The sequence below is a fragment of the Ovis aries genome, chromosome 2 (assembly GCF_016772045.2).
Source record: "Ovis aries strain OAR_USU_Benz2616 breed Rambouillet chromosome 2, ARS-UI_Ramb_v3.0, whole genome shotgun sequence".
Lineage (NCBI taxonomy): Eukaryota > Metazoa > Chordata > Mammalia > Artiodactyla > Bovidae > Ovis > Ovis aries.
Window position 1 is genome coordinate 23758229 of NC_056055.1, and position 19799 is coordinate 23778027.

A 19799-nucleotide genomic window follows, 5' to 3' on the forward strand; every position below is an offset into this window, starting at 1 on the left:
ATAGATTTGAGGATTTTAGGAGTTCTGTCAGTGCCATCCAACTCTTTGCAACCCCCTGGGCTGTAGCCTGCCAGGCTCCTCTGTCCATGGGATTTCCCAGGCCAGAGTACTGGAGTGGGTTGCATTTCCTCCTCTGGGGCTCTTCCTCACCCAGAGACTGAACCTGCACCTCTTGCATCTCTTCCATCTCCTGCACTGGCAGGCAGATTCTTTACTGTCTGGGCCACCAGGGAAGCCCAAAGAATCAGGAGCGAAGACCAAATATTTATTCTGTACTATACTACAGGGTCCATGGGCTTATCTTCCAGGGAGGATGAGCACACTTATTCACGCAGGCTCATGCGTACATGTATGCAAATACATACACACATACACTCATACACCCACACACAATGCACACACATATAGACAGGTACACACTTACATGAACACACACACACTAATTAGGTATCTGGATATTAGAAACAGCCCCACCAAATATGAAATGTGAAAAGAACAATTCCTGGAATCTGTTGGTTCTCCACTGAGCAAGAGTGGAGAAAGGGGATGGATGAGACATAAAGATGGGGACAGGTGATGTAATAACTATGAAAGTCACAAAGTCGTGAAGGCCAGCTTTGGCTGGAAGCTCTGTCAAAGAAAGAAAGCTCACTGGGAAAGAGTTCTGACAGTGAGGCAGCCTGGCTTTACTTGGCCCCAGCCAGGGTTATTAGGTACAAAAGGCCAATTTCCATGTTGCAGATCCAATTCAGATCAATGTTTTAGAGCTATTTCTCTCCCTGATAGCTCAGTTGGTAAAGAATCCACCTGCAATGTAGGAGATCCCGGTTCAACCCCTGGGTTGGGAAGATCCCCTGGAGAAGGGAAAGGCTACCCACTCCAGTATTCTGGCCTGGAAAATTCCATGGACTGTATAGTCCATGGAGTGGCAAAGAGTCAGACATGACTGAGTCATTTTCACTTAATTTCTCTCCAGCACTATGTAAATAACTTCCACTGTGGTGATCTTCTGGAAACCACAAGACCGGGGACCCCCCAGGTACCCTTCCCTGTGGCCAACCTACCCTACCCCACCCCCTGCCCAGAGCTCCCACCACTTGTCCACACGTGTGAACTCACACCACATTGCATCCTTAAAAATCGACCTCTGAAACCCCCCAAAAAGTAGCATGTACACTCACTCGCGATAAGAGCAAGACAGAGATCCAAGAGGCAGAGGCAAGTAGGGAGGAAAGAAGGTGCATTTATAGGCACAAGTGTCTGGCTTTCGCAGCTTCTCTGTTCCTACAACTACTTCTGCAGCATCTCAGCTCTGCTGGGGAAGCCTTCCCTGTGGGTTAGAGTCTGAAAGCTGGATGTCTTTTCACCATGTGGCACCTGAAGGCCTTGTTTCAGGCACTAATGTACTGTAAAAATAAAGTGTATTGCTTTTCAAAAAACTACACATAAGAACATAATGTGTGTGTGTGTGTGTGTGTCTGTGTGTTCAGTTGAGTCCTACTTTTTGCCACCCAGTGGACTGTAGCCCACCAGGCTGCTCTGTCCATGGGATTTTCCAGGCAAGAATACTGGAGTGGGTTCTCATGCCCTCCTCCAGGGGATCTTCCCGACCCAGGGATCAAACCCAAGTCTCTTCAGTTTACCTGCACTGGCAGGTGGGTTCTTTACCACTAGCGCCACCTGGGAAGTCTGCGTGATAATACATATTTGCTCAAATTATATTCAAGTCTCTAGAGAAGGAAATGGCAACCCACTCCAATATTCTTGCCTGGAGAATCTCATGGACGGAGGAGCCTGGTAGGCTACAGTCCACAGGGTCGCAAAGAGTCAGACATGACTGAGTGACTTCACTTTCACTTTCTTTCATATTCAAGTCTGGGATCATGTGGTTTTCAAAAGTATACAGACATAAATGATCATATCTTTTAATTTTATCCCCATAAGCCTAGATTTGATTTGATAGTTTGAGCACAGAGATGGAGAATTTTTTAAATTACTTAGTCAAGGCTATGGTTTTTCCAATGGTCATGTATGGATGTGAGAGTTGGACTGTGAAGAAAGCTGAGCGCCGAAGAATTGATGCTTTTGAACTGTGGTGTTGGAGATGACTCTTGAGAGTCCCTTGGACTGCAAGGAGATCCAACCAGTCCATTCTGAAGGAGATCAGTCCTGGGTATTCATTGGAAGGACTGATGCTGAGGCTGAAACTCCAATACTTTGGCCACCTCATGCGAACAGTTGACTCACTGGAAAAGACTCTGATGCTGGGAGGGATTGGGGGCAGGAGGAGAGGGGGACAACAGAGGATGAGATGGCTGGATGGCATCACCGACTTAATGGACATGATTTGAGTGAACTCTAGGAGTTGGTGATGGACAGGGAGGCCTGGCGTGCTGCAATTCATGGGGTCGCAAAGAGTTGGACATGACTGAGCGACTGAATTGACTGAACTGAACTGAACCTCACATTTTATTTTTCTCTAAATTTTTATCATGGAAAATTTTCAAGCTCTTAGAGAAGGGGAACACATAACACAAGTCTCCCCATCCACCTTGGAGATCCAATTACAGCTAATATGTTTTTATATCAAGTTTACCTGTACACACTGTGGTGGCTCAGATGGTAAAGCATCTGCCTGCAATGCAGGAGACCTAGGTTCAATCCCTGGGTTGGGAAGATCCCCTGGAGAAGGAAATGGCAACCCACTCCTGTATTCTTGCCTGGAAAATTTCAAGGAAGGAGGAGCCTGTTAGGCTACAGTCCATGGGGTTTCAAAGAGTTGGACACAACTGAGAGACTTCACTTCTTCACTTCACTGTTTCTGCTGAATCATTTAAAATCAAGTTTCAGGTATCAAGACCCTTCAGTAGTTAAGCAGGCATCTTCTAAAAATAAACTCATTCTAGCAAGCAGTGTGCTATTATTACACCTAACAATGTGAACAATAATTCTACAATATCATTTAATACATCATCATGTTGAAACTTCCTCCAAACTGTTTCACATTGGGTAGTTGACTTAGGAATTGATCAGCATCCATGTTTGCTATGAATATTGCTCCTTTTTAGTTGATTTTGTACTGGAACATTCCCACTCCTTCTCTGACACTGACATTTTTGAAGAGACCAGAAAAATTGATACAGAATGCTCTGCTCTCTGCACCTATCTGATCTTTTCCCCGTGGAGTCATTTACTTTGCTGTTCAAACCCTTCTTTCTCGTAAACCAGAAAGGCTGCAGGCTTGAACTTTGATTCAAGTTACGTATTTTTAGCAAGAACACAGCACTGGTGATGGTGTGTGCTGGAGTCTGCATCCTATAATATCGGGTTGATTTGGTTTGAGAGATGCTAAGTTTGATCCCTCCTGAAGGCCCTAACAGCCAGATGTGTCCACTGAAAATGGAGAATGTTCTTCCTTTTCCAGTTAGCTCTGCGCTTCACCAACTCTCCACACCTTCACAGGGCCCCTGCATAAAATCGCCTTCTCTAACTCAATCATTTCACTGACCACTGCACACTGGGATCTTCCTAATCATCCCACTGTTGTTGTTTAGTCGCTAAGTCGTGTCCAATTCCTTTGCCACCGCATGGACCACAGCCTGCCAGCCTCCTCTATCCGTGGGATTTCCCAGGCAAGGATACCGAAGTGGGTTGCCATTTCCTTCTCCAGGGGATCTTCCCGACCCTGTGACAAAACCCGCATCTCCTGCGCTGCAGGTAGGTTCTTTACCAATGAGCCACCAGGGAAGCCCAGTTCTTCCATTACTTCTGCATTTACGAAACATCATTCCTCTGGAAAGAGCTGTCCCTGCAAAGGGGAAGAGTTTTATCCCACAGACTCTTAGGGAGAACTGGTTCTCTCCAGAAAAGTCATGAGAGAATGTGGTCTCTAAGAGTTGTGTGGGGGCACAGAGGGTGCCCCCAATCAGGGTCCATTGTCCGAGCTTTAAGGGAAGGAGGAGCAAGCAGGGTTGGGCACTGGGCCAGTAAGAGGACCATGTATGGCTAGAGCTGCTCAGGATGGGAAATCTTTGCGGAAAAGGAGTTTCAGATATTCCTATATATCAAATCCTCTCATCCCCCTTGGACACCTGCAGTAGAGTCCCACAAGTTTTCCGGCTTCTGGAGTCCAGGTCCTGATGCTGGTTTTGGAGGCATCACTAAGCCTCAAGGTTGCCCTGGTAATGTCAAGATTTCAGACACCATCCAGTGAATGAAGACATGGGCACCAATCAAAACAAACCTAGTAGTGCATTTTTCACAATTCGAAGCAACTAATTGAACAGACTTGTCAATGAACCAACTGATTGTTTTGGTCAGTTGTAAGCACCATGGCCTGGAGAAGGCAATGGCACCCCACTCCAGTACTCTTGCCTGGAAAATCCCATGGGCGGAGGAGCCTGCCTGGTGGGCTGCCGTCTATGGGGTCGCACAGAGTAGGACACGACTGAAGTGACTTAGCAGCAGCAGCAGCAGGCACCATGGCCAGTACTCTGTGTTTTTGCCCTGGTCATTGGCTGAAAATGTGTGACCTCTCCTCTCCTTTTCCTGACTTGCTGGTGTAGAAGTGGAAAGATGAAAGCACACTTGGTTCCCCTTGTAATCTGGAGCAGAAATGGCTTCTCAGAGCTGGCACAGGACACTCTGAGCCAGCTTGGAAGGAGACCAGAGGGAACTCAGAGTAGATTAAGTGGAAGCAAGGCGAGGGCAGCACCAGCCCTCCACTGAGTGACAAAGGTCAACAGATCTGCAAACCCACACCAATACCCCTTTTTCTTCAGGGCTAGGGTTTCTCAACAGTTCAGTTCAGTTCAGTCGCTCAGTCATGTCCCACTCTTTGTGACCCCATGAATTACAGCACGCCAGGCCCCCCTGTCCATCACCAATTCCCGGAGTTCACTCAGACTCACTTCCATCAAGTCGGTGATGCCATCCAGCCATCTCATCCTCTGTTGTCCCCTTCTCCTCCTGCCCCCAATTCCTCCCAGCATCAGAGTCTTTTCCAATGAGTCAACTCTTCACATAAGGTGGCTAAACTACTGGAGTTTCAGCTTTAGCATCACTCCTTCCAAAGAAATCCCAGGACTGATCTTCAGAATGGACTGGTTGGATCTCCTTGCAGTCCAAGGGACTCTCAAGAGTCTTCTCCAACACCACAGTTCAAAAGCATCAATTCTTCTGCACTCGGCCTTCTTCACAGTCCAACTCTCACATCCACACATGACCACTGGAAAAACCATAGCCTCGACTAGACGGACCTTTGTTGGCAAAGTAATGTCTCTGCTTTTGAATATGCTATCTAGGTTGGTCATAACTTTGCTTCCAAGGAGTAAGCGTCTTTTAATTTCATGGCTGGAGTCACCACCTGCAGTGATTTTGGAGCCCAGAAAAATAAAGTCTGACACAGGGACCAACTCAAAAGGCAGGCAGAAGTGCTGGCAACTTGCCTTCCCTCGCCTACCCCATCAGGGCTCAGTCCCACCCCTAATGGGCATTTGCTCCCAGATCAAGGGGAAGGATGCTTGGGGCTCCTCCTCTAGAAGCAAGAGAGCAAATCACAGACTGGTAACTGAGCAACTCCCCAACTTGCTCCAGGGACCCCTGTGGTCCCAGTCCCCTCCTCCCAGGAATGCACAGCCTTGGTATGATATCAAGCCTTCTGGTTCCTTCTTCCTGCCTTTCTCCTTTTCCTAACCCTTCCTCCGCCGCCCCCACCCCTCGCCCCCGCCCAACCGCCCATCTCTTTCTCCCTCCGGCTAGAGGCTTGGAGGGTTGATCTGTGTTCACTTACTCAGGACCTTCACTTTCCCTGTCCAATAGAGTTGGTCGTCCTCTCCCGGGGGATTCTTCTTTAGGAAGCTAAAGAAGACTATCTCATTCATACACACAAGAGAGGCGAATCGCTGAGACCTGCCCCCGCAGGCCCACGAGCTCTTGTGCCCGGGGTAGATCTGGGGATTCAGAGAGTGTGTGCCCTCCGGGGAACAGCCTCTGCGCTGGAGGCTCAGAGCAGAGGGAGGTGGTAGGCGCAGGGTTCAAATCAAAATGTGGCCAAATGTCTCCCCTCAAGTCAGTCAATTCCAACCAAAAATGATCGTGACCGCGACAAAGATGATGATGATGAAACTAACAGCAATAATCTGCCAGATCCTCGCCCTCAATGCACCCGGTCCAAGCCTAATCCCCGATCCGGTTTGGACCTTCCCCGCTGGGTGCTGGGCAGGGGTCGGCAGCCTTGAACTCCTCGGAGAGGCGGAGGATCTGAAGGGCAGTTCTGGGACAAAGGCGGAGGGGCGAGCCAAGCTCTGGGGGGACTGCCGAGAGAGGCGGGGGCGACAGGAGAATGTCCGGGGCCCGCCAGAGGCTTGACTGCGGGGGCGGACACGAAAGGCGGGGACACTCCGGGGGTGGCAGTCGGGCAGAAGGATGAAGGCGTTGGGGGGCGAGGGCAGGAGCCGAGAGCGAGAAAGTGGGATGCAGGGGCTGCGGGGAGGGGAGGAGGGATGGGGATATAGGGGCTCAACGCTGAGGGAAGAAGTACAAAGGTGGTGGGGGCCGAGAAGAGAGGAGGTGAGGGCGGAGGGCGGGGAGACGGGGAGGGGCCCAGGACGGTGGGGGCGTGGGAAGCGGGAAGGTGGGGATTAAGGGGCAGAGGGGGAAAGATGCGGGTGGGGGAGCCGCAGGGAGCGGGGGCGATGCGGCGGGGCCGGGAGCTGGGGCGGGGCGCCGGGAGGTGGGGAAGGAGGTCCGGGTAGGAGGGTCTTGCGGGGGCGGGAGTAAGGGGCTGGGACGCGGGGAGGTGAGGGCTGGACGGCCGGGCGGGGAGGCGGGGCGCGGGCCCAGCCCCCGGGGTTAGCTGGAAAAGTTTGCGCCGGGGCCGGCGGGGGCAGAGGCTGAGGAGGCAGGTCTAGGAGACACGCGACAGGAACCCGGCGCCCAGCGCGGTGGCCGCAGTAACCCGAGCGAGACTCTCGGCCCGGGCAGGGTCCCCAGCCCCGAGCGCCGAGTCTATCCCGGAGCCCCGGCACCGGGAGGGCAGGAAGGGGTGCCAAGATGCCGAGGGTCCGAGCGCCCTTCTCGGATAGAGGTGAGCCGGCGGGACAGAAGGCCCGGGGCCCCCGGGCTGGGTGGGGGCAGCTGGGTCCGCTTTTCTCACGGATTTCCAGCCCGTCTTCCAGGCCATCCAGCCCATCGCGACGTGGACCTGGGCGGGCGAGCACACCGCATCAGCATCGCCCACTCCCACCAGGTCGTCCATTCTGGGGACTGAACCCGGACGGGGGAAGTGGGGATGGCTCCTTTTTTAACTACAGTAAGAGCATTTAAACGCCAAATGAAAGAGAAGTGACTCTTCACAGAGACGCGCCATGGGTCCTTTTCCTGGGATAATTAAGTTTATACCGCCTGGAATGCGGACCTGGGGGCTCTGGAAGTATGTGTTCTTGTTCTTTTGGGGAAGTCGTTCTGTTTTATTTTCTTCGCCGCAAAGTTCCAGTTTTCCTTCCATTTCTCAAACTAGGCAATCGGGGCTGTCGGAACCGGGCGGGGTGTGGAGATGGGGGGACGGGAAAAGGAGTCTGGAAGACAAAAGTTCTACAGTGCGGTAATGAGGTTCCCAGGGAAGATCAGTAAGTTACAGTCATATCTGAGATAAATCCGGGGAAGCGACAGTAGTGGTCCTTCTTCGACGATTGCAGGAAAGTGCTAACTTTGCCACTTAACCCCGTGCCCCCACCATAGTCTCCAAATTGTTCTCTCTCCTCTTTCTCCTTACTTTCTCTCTTCCTGACGTTGGACATTGCCAAGGACATATTTCTTTGTGGTGTATTTATATTTAGATGTAAGAGAGGGACTTCTTGTTGGATTTTTAAAGGGAACATGCTTTACTTTGAAGATGAAGAGCATGAATGAGTCTGCCTCTGGAGCTCTGGGTACTTAGAGAACTAGGCATCTTTTAAAGTCTGGAGTTAGAAGTTGCAGACATTGTGCAGAATCCTGGAAGTAAAGTGTTAGTCGCTCAGTCCTGTCTGATTCTTCACAACCCCGTGGGCTGTAGCCCACCAGGCTCCTCTATCCATAGACTCCTCCAGGCAAAAATACTGGAGTGGGTAGCCATCCCCTTCTCCGGGATCCAAACCCCCATTGCAGGCAGATTCTTTTCCATCTGAGCCATCAGGGAAGCCCCAAAGAATTATGTCTTCATGATTTATTTTTACAACATTCCTTTCTTCATTGATGAAAATCTTACATGTAAGAAAAATTTAATTCCTAGAAAGTACAAGGGCAGGACTATGATCTGTGGGTATATGACTAATGAGGATGGGGGTGGTTCTGGGGGTGTGTGTGTGTGTGTGTGATGTGGGGTGTGTGTGTGTGTGTATGTGGTACTCAAAGAGTTGTGGACTCACTGATGCAGAGCTCAGTGCCAGTTTGAATACTTTTGTTACCATAGGTGAACCACACATCTAGTTTTCTCAGGCAGAAAACTTGCACTTTGGGCCTGCTGGTCCAGGCGCTCTAGTCTCCTGACACCAGGGATCCGAAACGCAAAATCAGCCATTAAGATGCAGATGCAATGATTCCTCGCCCAGTATTCATCTCTGAAAATACTGCTTTCCTCTTTATATTTGTGAATTCCATTAAATGCATGACACTCCTAGTTTTCTACCATACGTGGATAGTGAAGCTACCATTTCTTGTACAAGGCCTACCTTACGAATGGGCCTAATGACTTTATGTCTCAAAATTAAGGGACTGGTTTTCCTTTACCTGGAAATTATGACACTAATTTAATTCCACGGTATCTCTTCGACCCCCTAAAAATTTTTCAAATCCTACTGTGTAAGCATATATTTTTGTTACAAAGACATGGGAATTTGAGTATAAAATAATCTTGAAACATTTGTTGTTGTCCAACTGGTGAAAACCTTTTTCTCTGCCAGGACTTGGGATTATACAGCTGGCATGGCAGCCTAGGGCAATCTACTGTGTTGGCCAGTTAGCTGAGACTGAGCTGCCCCTGGGCTATACAGGCTTTCTGTTTCCTCACATTTGATTTCGTGATTCCTTTCTTATCAGTTTTGGAGCCACTTTGTATTATTCCCTTGCCATATGTTTTCTGTAAAATTGGTAAATTACCTAAAGAACATTGAAATATATATATTACCATATGTAAAATTAAATAACCAGTGAAGATTTGCTGTTTGAAGCAGGGAACTCAAATCAGGTGTAAATAACCAGTGAAGATTTGCTGTTTGAAGCAGGGAACTCAAATCAGGTGTTCTGTGACAACCTAGAGGGGTGACATGGGGTGGGAGGTGGGAGGGAGCTTCAAGAGGGAGGGCATATATGTACACCTATGGCTGATACCATGTTGATGTATGGCAGAAACCAGCACAATATTGTAAAGCAATTATCCTCCAATTAAAATAAATGAAAAAGATATTCCATGAGCTTTTGGAGATGATATGCTAGACTTTTCCTGTCTAGCTTTAGTTAATAATACTTTTTAACTTGTTGTTATAGTTACTAGGCATAAAGTTTCTTTTGTTTCATTTTTATTCTGTTTTTAAGGAATCACAGTGGCATCTGGAAAGGCCAGGGCATAGCCAGTCAGGTAAATCAGTGACAAGGTTGTTCAGAGGAGGGTGTGGAACGTCTGGTTGGAACCGTGAGCTGGAGTGGGAATCCTGAGTCATTTGTAGGCTCTTTGCCTTGAAGATGCTGCTCCATTTCCTTGGGGTCAGAGTTTTCCATCTATTTCAGTCAAGCCCCCAGATTCAGCATTCCAGCATTTTGCTAGCATAGTAGCTAGAAGTAGTTCTGTTCTAAATATGCTGGTGGCACTCGTGTCGCTAGATAGGTGAGGAATGCATGGAAAGACGACAGCTTCTGGAAGAGCTTATCCCTAATGTGGTGCACTGGAGTCCTATGACATGGGCATCCAGCCCAGCACAGCCTCTTCCAAGCTGCGCCACAGGCTCAGTTTCCTCCTGGGTCCATTTGGAAGCAGATGCTGCAGCGGTCTCAGCCATGGCGCCTGGAAGGCGCAGCGCGCAGAGTGCATGCCATGCCACCAAGCAAGGGTGCTGCTGTGGGAACGGATGAAAGGAGCCCTGCGGTTACCACTTCCTGCCCAGAACACCTCTCATTTTCGTGTGCCTAGAGGAACTCATTTCCACACACTTTGATTCGTGCTGTGACAGCCTTGGTAGGAATTCAGTCCTGTACCCTTCCTTAGAACAAGCAGAGAGGAGATAGTTTGAGAAACCTGGCGGAAAAGCAATGAAGATAAAGACCTCTTGCATCAAAAGCATTTGCCCTCAGACCGATGAGCCTGGATGCCCAGGAGAACATGCAGAGAGGCAGATGTCCAAGCTGGACTTGGTTGTGGGCACAACCTGCATTCATGGGATTCCTTGGACTGCTGTCAGATCTCTGTTGGCATCTGAGCCTTGTTTGCTGAGAGAATAACCTTTGGAGAAGCTGCATAAAAGTAGGAAATCTGACCGGGGACAAACTCACTTCTGCAATCTGGAGAAGAAAGGGGAAGATGTAGAATCCTAATGTGGTTCGTCTGTAACAGCCTTTCTCACCAGGCGCTCCACTGATGGGTCCAGAGCAACATGCTGAGTATGTAACACCTCTTATCATGAACCATCTCTGAAAGCAGAGTGAGGTCACCTAAAAAACCCCTGAGTGAAGGGAAATACTCATTAGCAAAGGAATTTTGTTGGGGCCATGAAACAGCCAACTCATTATTTCCTTTCTAAATTCTTCTAAGTGGGGGAAAAAAAAACCAAACCTTGCTTTCCAAGAAATTTTACTTGTGGACAAATACTTTGTGTTTTAATTCAGTTTGTGGGATGAACTGGGAGAATATAGCATTTTAAAAATATAACGCCTTGCGTCTTACCAGGAGAAATCAGTGTCTCACTATCTTATTGAGCTTTTTTTTTTTTTTTTTTGGCCATTACCAAGAAAAAGAGATGGACCCCAGACTGGTGAAATATTTTCCTTTGTTTTTTTCCCCTATTCCTTCTTTTTATAGTTTGTTTATTTTTCAAAGTGACGTGAGTAGAGAAAGTGACTCTCCAGCGTGGAAAACACATCTGGAATCCATTGGGCTCTGCCTGGCCCCCTCCCCCTCCCCCCCACAGATGCTCTTCCTTGGAATGGAGGGAGGAGGATGGGGTGACACCCCTATGAACCACCTTCTAGAAGGCGTCATATTCCTTCTCTGCAGAAAGAAAAGCCTTGGTGTTGGAATGCCTTGAGGTAGACTCAAAGACCCCACCTGAATGAGGATGGAGTAAAAACTCTTAGGTAGCAGATCTCTGTTGAATAGATGGAAGATGAGCCCAGGAGTGGGCAGTATACTACCTTCACCTTCACAGTGAAATGCAGGCAGTCAAATCCTCACTCAGTGTGGGTGAGGGGAGAAGTCTGCGGGGGTCTGGATGACCTGAGCACAGTTTGGGAGGGAGAGCTCTGCTTACGGATATAAGTAAAGCCTGCTCTCAGGCACAGCTCTGTCGGAATCTGGATTTGTTGGAAGACCACTGCGCATGAGCAGGAGCACCACGTGTCTTCTATAACTGGCCAGGCTTTTTGAATATGTACATGACTAGCTGGCAGCCAGCCACATTTTCAGCATCAGGCTGTATTTTTCAGTATACAAGTGGAAATTAAGCAGTGATCCAATTTTTACAATGGAAAGGCAGATACTGGTCTGGTCACTACCAGCCCCAGACCTTATCTTTAAATGTGAGCATTTGTAATGTGTAACTCTCACCCTCGGTGGGGACTTCTCCAGCTACCCACAAAGACAGTTCTCAGGACCACTGGCTGAGACCCGTAAGCCTCTGTGGGGACCCTCCATCAAAACCCAGCCTAGGCATCAGCAGTAGGAAGTCCATGGTACCCCTTGGCACACAGGCACATGCTCACCACAGGGGACATCCTTCGCTCGTCCTAACAGCACTGCCGAGGGCAACGGCACAGGGAAACCACTCCATGTCCACAGCCCAGAATGTATCCATCCACACAGCAGGAGCAATGGGAAGGAGTTACCCACATCTCTCTGCATGACTCACATTGAGCAGGAAGCTCGCAGGAACATTACATTGAGAAGAAGATGCCAGGCACAGCTTCATGACTCCATTTATGTGAGGGTCAGACACAGGCTAAATTACTCTAAGGGATAAGAAGTCCAGAGAGTGGTGCCAATTCTAGTGGTTAGTGACTAGAAGAGGCCATGAGGGATAGGAAAGGTTGGGTATCCCAGGAACCCTGGTGCCCACAGTGCCCAGCACTCCTGCAGTGACTGGCAGCAGCAGGATGGGTGAGACACAGAGGGCTGATGCCCACCTCTCCATGAGCAGAGCCAGCTGACTCTCAAAGATTCAGGGACCAGGGAGGGGGCAGAGCATTCTCCCCGCAGACTTGGAGTCTGTGTTGCATCCTTTCGGATGGAAGCAGGAACTCACCCGTGAGACGGTTTTGACCATGCGTAGTGGCATTCAGATCTATCCAAAATCAATCTAATCTTTGGCCCGGCACAAAACTCTCAGATGGGATCAGCTTTTTAATGTTAATAACCCAAAGAAAATAAGCTTTTTTGGTTCCAAAGAGAGATGGGTATCTTCCAGTTACGCACAGTATGGAGGTAGGTATTTTATAAAAGATGTTCTGAGAAAATATGCTCCTTGAGTGATACATATTTAATTAAGGGAAATTATAAATCGAGCATTAATGGGAAAATGTGTTCACCCTCAGGATTCATGGTTTTGATGGGTTTCTGGCACATCTTAAACTATTGTCATTTTGGTTATTTTCTTGCTGGGTATTTGTTTTTACTGTTTCCTTTCGTACCTTCTACTCAAGTTTATCAAAACTCTACATATTGAGGGGGAAAGAAATGAATGTGAGTCTGTGGAGCCTGCGGTGTACTTCCTCCGCTCTTTATTCCCAAGAGAAGTCCACATCCAGCAATTTTAAAGGGACTCCCAGCCCTGCTCTCTGTACTGTAGAGCACAGTCGGAGGGGCAGAGACTGTCTCGAGGGGGCCATGGAGTTATCGCAGGCAAACTAGGGCACAGGAGAGAAACTTCGGACATACCCTGTTTCCAAAAGGCTTTCAGATGCAGTTTCCTGGAGCTGTTTCGCCCCGGTGTGAGGGGAAATTACGATACAATTCACATTGCTCTCCTTTTCTGTAATGTTTGTATATTTTGATCATTCAGGCTGTTCTGCTGCTAGGTCACCATCATAACTCCTCATGTTATGCTCACCAGCATCAGGTCCTGGGATAGAGGGGCGGCCACCTGGACATGGCAGCTGGTGGCCTGGAGTGGCGGGGGCAAGGGCGGGGCTGGGGACAGGGAGTGTTGGAGGGCCCTCCGGCCAGCTATATGACCCCACTGCCCTCAGAGGAAAAACAGCCCCTCTCAGGATGCTGCCACTTTGTGACTCTCATTGGAGCAGCGCGTGTGTTCCTCTTCCCTGCCTTTGGGTCGTGCCTTTTCTGTGAACAAGGACACACGTGGTGCCGTGACAGGGTATCCATGCGGAAATGCCAAGCACTCTCTCAGGGTTGTGCTCTGGGGTGGGACGTGTTGGGAGGATAACCAGGCGGCTAGGCTCTCCTGTGCCGGGTGTCCTACGACAGCCAGGAAGAGTCAGCAAAGTGGGAGCTCAGAGACTCCATTCAGTGCCCACAGACGAGAGCACTTAGATGAGCAGCAACGAGGGGCACACGCATTTACTGGGCACCGTGAATGTACGTGGTGCTGTGAGAGGAGAGATGGAGAGGATGAAATCAGGGGCTCCAGGAAAGTGCTCCGAGAGTGTCAGCTGCTGCTCCTATCTCTATCCTTAAAAAACAGTTTGCAGTTTTAAAAAGTGGCGTGCTGGGCCAGGATGATTCCAGAAAATGCTATAGAGCTGGTAGAAGTTGACCTGGAGCCTTAAGCATGGGCACGATTTAAATAAAAATGGAAAAGAGGTAAGCTGTTGCGGGGAGTGGCCCACAAGCTGACCCCCATCACCCCTGCTTCTGTCTCTGGGAGACCAGGCCCCTTATTACAGACGAAGCAGGGGGGACCGGGGCTGGATAGGGAGCCTGCCTCCTACATGAGGCCTCACAGTGCCCCTGGGTGAGGGGAGACAGCCCCAGGGTCGGGTGCTGCCTCCGAGGCTCATCAGCTATGTGGAGACCTTGGCAGGCCCCAATATTTGGTGGTAAAGTTGACTCCCAGCCCTCCGTGACCTCAAACTTCACTGAGACACCAGGGGCTCATGTGGTTTCCACAATAAGCCATACACAAACCTCCAGGACACTAGAAGAGATCTCTGCAAAGCAGTGGGGCCGTCTTTGCCCCATGTCAGAAAACCAGGCTCCTCCAAATTAAGGGAGTGGAGGCTTGACAACATCCTCAGGGCCCTGGAGCCAGCACCCGAGTGGCAGGAAGGCATCCATCTGGAGAGCCCTTGGTCAGGGAGCTCCGTCTAGAGCCTCCTCTGCTTCTCACTCACAGAGCAGCTATCCAGGCTGAGCCCCCGGGTCCCCCTGCCACTGAGGCCTTCTCTGGAATGAGCTCAGCAGTTGTACCAGGCCTTCAGATTCCACTGCACCCCAAAATGCAGAGCCCCACTTCTCTGGAGAGTGGTCCATGAGCCACCAAGACAAACTGAGGGCTGTGATTTAAACTTATAAAAGTTAAAAAACTTCAGAGTTTAGATAGAACTGTCTAGATAGAACCGGATCCACACAGGCTGATGTAAATTGACCTTGTTTGAGTTTCACTATATATTTAAATATTCAAATAGTTTTAATTTAGAATCAGTGCATTTAGCGAAAACCATTTCTACCTTGGTAGCTGGGTCTGCTCTGCCTTGGACATCACAAGAAGGCTTTGGACAAGGCCACGTGGGGACGGGGTTACGTAGAGGTTCAGCAGGGGAAGGGCCGTTGGAAGCCTGGCTCTTGGGCTCTCTGCCCCATTGTCACTAGCGCTCCCAGGTTGGTTGTTTCTTTCCATTCACACACACCAATTGAATCTTGGCAGTTTCGACAGGTCTATCTAAACTCCGAATTTTAAGCCAAACTCAAAACTCCACTTGCTTGTCCTTGTTCTTCTTCCTTTAGTCTCAGTAGCGGTTGATTCCACTTATACAGGTTTATATTCTTTCTTCCCCTGGCTCCACGATTAGCTGCTCGCTCAGGGAGTGGCCCTGTGGGCCATGTGTGGGCTGTGCTGTTCTTCCTTTGGTGACCAGACGGTTTGTCTCTGAGCTCTCTGTAGGGCAGACCTGGAGGCCATCTAGATTTGATTTCTGGTCTTGGCCTTCGTCCCAGGGATTCCAGGGAAGTGTGACTACTTCCTACTACATTGCTCCAAAACCCATCAAGGAGGTTTCAGAAATCAGCGGGCCTTATTCTGAATTCCATCCTATTTTTTGGACCTGACATAATCTCTGTTTCTCTCTCACTAACTGGGAATAAGGGTTTACCAGCTCCTGTGCAGGAAATGGGGCTCCCCAGGTGGTGCTAATGGTGAAGAATTCACTTGCCCTTGCAGGAGACACAGAGATGCAGGTTCGATTCCTGGGTTGGGAAGATTCCCTGGAGGAAGGCATGGCAACCCACTCCAGTATTCTTGCCTGGAGAATCTCATGGACAGAGGGGCCTGGCAGGCTATAGTCCATAGGGTCACACAGAGCTGGACACGACTGAAGCGACTTAGCATGCATGCATGCACAGTAGATGAGTATGAACTGGTTAGCTTTCTTAAGTCCTTGAGATTTCCAGGTGGAAGTGTTCTTTGGATTTAAATCCGTGTGTTTGGATTACATGACTGAATGATGGCAGTGCTCGATCACAGAATTTCCCTCCTTGGCAACTGTAGACACAGAATTGCTTCTTCTGGTCTCCACAGTCACATAGGAAGTTGGCCTGGGTTAAAGGCCCTCTTTGGGCCCTATGGATCAGCCATCCAAATGCTTCAGCATTTTTAGTGACTTTCTCCAACTCTGTTGCCGCTGTTGTTCTTAGATGCTGTTACTTTATCACTGGGCTCTCTCTCCTTTTGTCTTTTCGTAGGAGCCTATTCTCAACACCCTAGCCGGTGTCTGGCCTGGATCCCTGTTGCAGCCTAAGCAGAAAGTAGTGTTTTCCCTGGAAATGGATGTTCTCAGGGCGCCCTCTGGTGGATTCAGGAGCTAACTGATTGTGAGTTCCAAGTAATGGCGCTGATTCTCACGCCACGCCCCAGACCTTATACCTCCAACGAAACCCTGCACGAACATTACAGCTACGTCGGCAAGCTGGAGGGCAGGCTGAAGGACGCCCCCGACGGCAGCACACTCACCACCGTGCTCTTCTTGATCGTCTGCAGCTTCATTGTCTTGGAGAACCTGATGGTCTTGATTGCCATCTGGAAAAACAATAAATTCCACAACCGCATGTACTTTTTCATCGGTAATCTGGCCCTCTGCGACCTGCTGGCCGGCATAGCCTACAAGGTCAACATTCTGATGTCGGGCAAGAGGACGCTGAGCCTCTCCCTGACGGTCTGGTTCCTACGGGAAGGCAGCATGTTTGTGGCCCTTGGGGCGTCCACCTGTAGCCTGCTGGCCATTGCTATCGAGAGACATTTGACTATGATCAAAATGAGGCCGTACGATGCCAACAAGAAGCACCGCGTGTTTCTTCTGATCGGGATGTGCTGGCTCATCGCCTTCTCGCTGGGTGCCTTACCCATCCTGGGCTGGAACTGCCTGCACAACCTCCCCGACTGCTCCACCATCCTGCCCCTCTACTCCAAGAAGTACATCGCATTCTGCATCAGCATCTTCATGGCCATCCTGGTGACCATTGTGATCCTGTACGCACGCATCTACTTCCTGGTGAAGTCCAGCAGCCGCAGGGTGGCCAGCCCGCACAACTCAGAGCGGTCCATGGCCCTGCTGCGGACCGTGGTGATCGTGGTGAGCGTGTTCATCGCCTGCTGGTCCCCACTCTTCATCCTTTTCCTTGTGGATGTGGCCTGCAAGGTGAAGGAGTGCGCTATCCTGTTCAAGGCCCAGTGGTTCATCGTGCTGGCCGTGCTCAACTCTGCCATGAACCCCGTCATCTACACGCTGGCCAGCAAGGAGATGCGGCGGGCCTTCTTCCGACTTGTCTGCACCTGCCTGGTCAGGGGCCGGGGAGCCCACTCTTCACCCATCCAGCCCGCTCTCGACCCAAGCAGAAGTAAATCCAGCGGCAGCAATAACAGCAGCCCCTCCCCCAAAAGCAAGGAAGATGTCCCCCAAACGGCTGCCTCACCCTGCATCACCGACAGAAACAAAACCCTGCAGAATGGAGTCATATACAAGTGAGGGTGTGGGCCTCAAGGAACCTGGGGTCCTTGCATCACCACAGGAAGAACAGCAACCAACCCTGCAGCCACGTTCTTCTGGATTGCATGCCTCACCCATGGGGGTATTTCCAGATCTGGGACTCGAGAAAGCTCTTCTGCCAACAGCCTGGCCTGGTGTGGATGTCTCTTAAGGAGGGGACCCAAGGAATTGCTGATGCATTTCAGTGCAGACACCGTGCCTTGTCCATTTAGGCTCTAGGGTCTTCCAAATGTACCAAGCTGCTGATGTCAACAGCCACCTTCTCCTGAATCCTCCCTCCACTCTGGCCTCTGTCTGGAGAGGGAAGGTGTTGGACCACACACACTGTGCAATGTGTTTCCCAGGAACATATTCATCCCAGGATGCTGTTCGGTGACTGTACACTACACTGACTGTGCACGGATGGATGCTGTATAGTCATCATTTCTGTGTTACAGAGCACTTGCGTTTCAAATGTCTGCCATTGGTACTTATGTGAGCTGCAGTACATGGTGTCATTATGTAACAGGGAGGACAAGTAAGTTCTGGCTGAACCACCAAGTATGAGGACGTGACTGGGAACTAGGTGGACAGGCCAGTCGCAGGCTCTTCAGACTGACACAAAGTGTCACGTTAAGCAGATTTGGAAAGCGCAACCCCTCTAAAAGGGCTTGTCTGAGGCTGGTCTCAGATGTATGCATCTGACCCCCAACTGTCCTGAGATGCCCTTGACTGTGTCTGGAGGATCCAGGAGAGAACGAGTGAGTTCTGTGGATGTACGTCCCCCAAGGGGACCCCTGCTTGTCTTCCGTCATTTCTCCCTGAGGAGTCTTAAGCTCATCCAAAAGTCAAATTAGCCAAATTACCCGGTTGTTTGGGGTTTCTCCAAATCCTAGAAAAGCCAGCCAAGTTATTCCAGGAGCCCGTGCCCCACATCAGTCAAGAATCCAAGAGGGAGAAGCAGAGGACGGACCCCTGGCCCATTTCACCTTTCCGACATAATGGGGAGTTTCTGTTGAATTCGAAGATGCTTACAGGACAGTGCTGTGATCCTGTGTTGAGTTTGAATCTGTATCAGAAAAGCACCAAGTTAGCAACCCCCCTGTGCTGTTACAGCTGAGCAGCTGGGGCTGTCAACAGCCTCGTGGATTCCTGAAAGCTGACCCTTACCGCAACCGTTAGAGCAGTTTAATTGTGATCTGGCACTTTGTGCTTTCGTCAGAGAGATGTAGCAATACTGTAATCTTTCATTTTAACACAGGTTGACCCTGTATCACTGTTTACCTTTAGAAGGAATTACTTAGAAGGCATTTTTGTACACAGTCATCCCCAAGGATTCTTCATCAAGTACAAATGGATGAAAATATACAAATTTCAGAGTTGTCATAAGTATGTAGTTGGTGTACTGAGTCCTTTGTTTTTTAAAAAGATAAAAAGGAAACTTCAAAAGGATTCTTACCTGTGTAAGCCTCACTTCAGAACCCCTGAAGTTTTTAGGTTCAGTGGGAATTTTGCCTGAGTAAAGACTAAAAGAGTAGCCTTAACACGTGAGTAACTTTTCAGAGAAAACGTGATTCCTCTTTGTTATCTCATGCCAGCTCCTCTTTATAAAGGAACGTTTTCATGGGTCCTGGGTGACCATGTACCACCCAACATCTTTCTTAATTTTTGTTGCTGATGGAGATAAATCCTATTTTCAAGGACATGCTCATCAGTAGCATTTTAGTTGTTTTCATCACATCACTGAAAAGGAGCTTATTCTCTTGTCAAACAGCCTGAGAAAACTGGGAGCATTTATAGAAAAGTTAAGCATTAAGATACTGGGTTAAGAAAATAACAACAAAATTGCCTCAGAGAGCCAAAATATTGAGTATTGCATTTTGTCTTCAGTGGTGAAATGACTTAAGAACTTTATATATTAGTTCTGAGTTGCTTGGGGGCTCCAGCTCTCTGGCGCTAATAGTAATATAACACTGCACCATAACCTCAACTTTTTTTTGAGGTAGCACAACACTTTCAATCAATCTGCATGAAAAATACCCCAAAACAGTCATTGTGTCTATTTGATATATGCAAAAAATAATCATCCTCAAATTTAGTACCAAGTGTCGGAGAAGGAAATGGCAACCCACTCCCATAATCTTGCCTAGGAAATCCCATGGACAGAGGAGCCTTGTGGGCTACAGTCCATGAGGTGGCAAAGAGCTGGACATGATTGAATGACTGAACAACCGCAAAAAGTACCAAGTGTACAGTCCTAACTAGCTAGCTGATCATTTAGAAGCTGAGTGTGTCAAAGCCACAGAGAACCTGTCTGTTAGAGCTCATTCAGTTAGTAACCTTTATCGAGTCCCATGTATGTTTGTTAAAAATAAAATAAAATTGAAAGCCTTTGTATAAACTGGTTGTCGGGAGTC

The 19799-nt window shown here is 49.2% G+C and overlaps 1 protein-coding gene across 1 annotated transcript; it reads left to right on the forward strand.

Moving 5' to 3' along the window:
- The first annotated feature begins 6888 nt into the window (after window positions 1-6888).
- Window positions 6889-19783, forward strand: S1PR3 (sphingosine-1-phosphate receptor 3). Its single transcript, XM_004004058.5, has 2 exons — window positions 6889-7087; window positions 16103-19783. The coding sequence occupies exon 2, from the start codon at window positions 16246-16248 to the stop codon at window positions 17380-17382; it is 1137 nt and encodes a 378-aa protein (XP_004004107.1). The 5' UTR covers window positions 6889-7087; window positions 16103-16245; the 3' UTR covers window positions 17383-19783.
- Window positions 19784-19799: the final 16 nt, after the last annotated feature.

Coding starts and splice junctions, on each gene's coding strand:
- S1PR3 (XM_004004058.5), top strand. CDS start 16,246: ATGGCGCTGATTCTCACGCCACGCCCCAGACCTTATACCTCCAACGAA.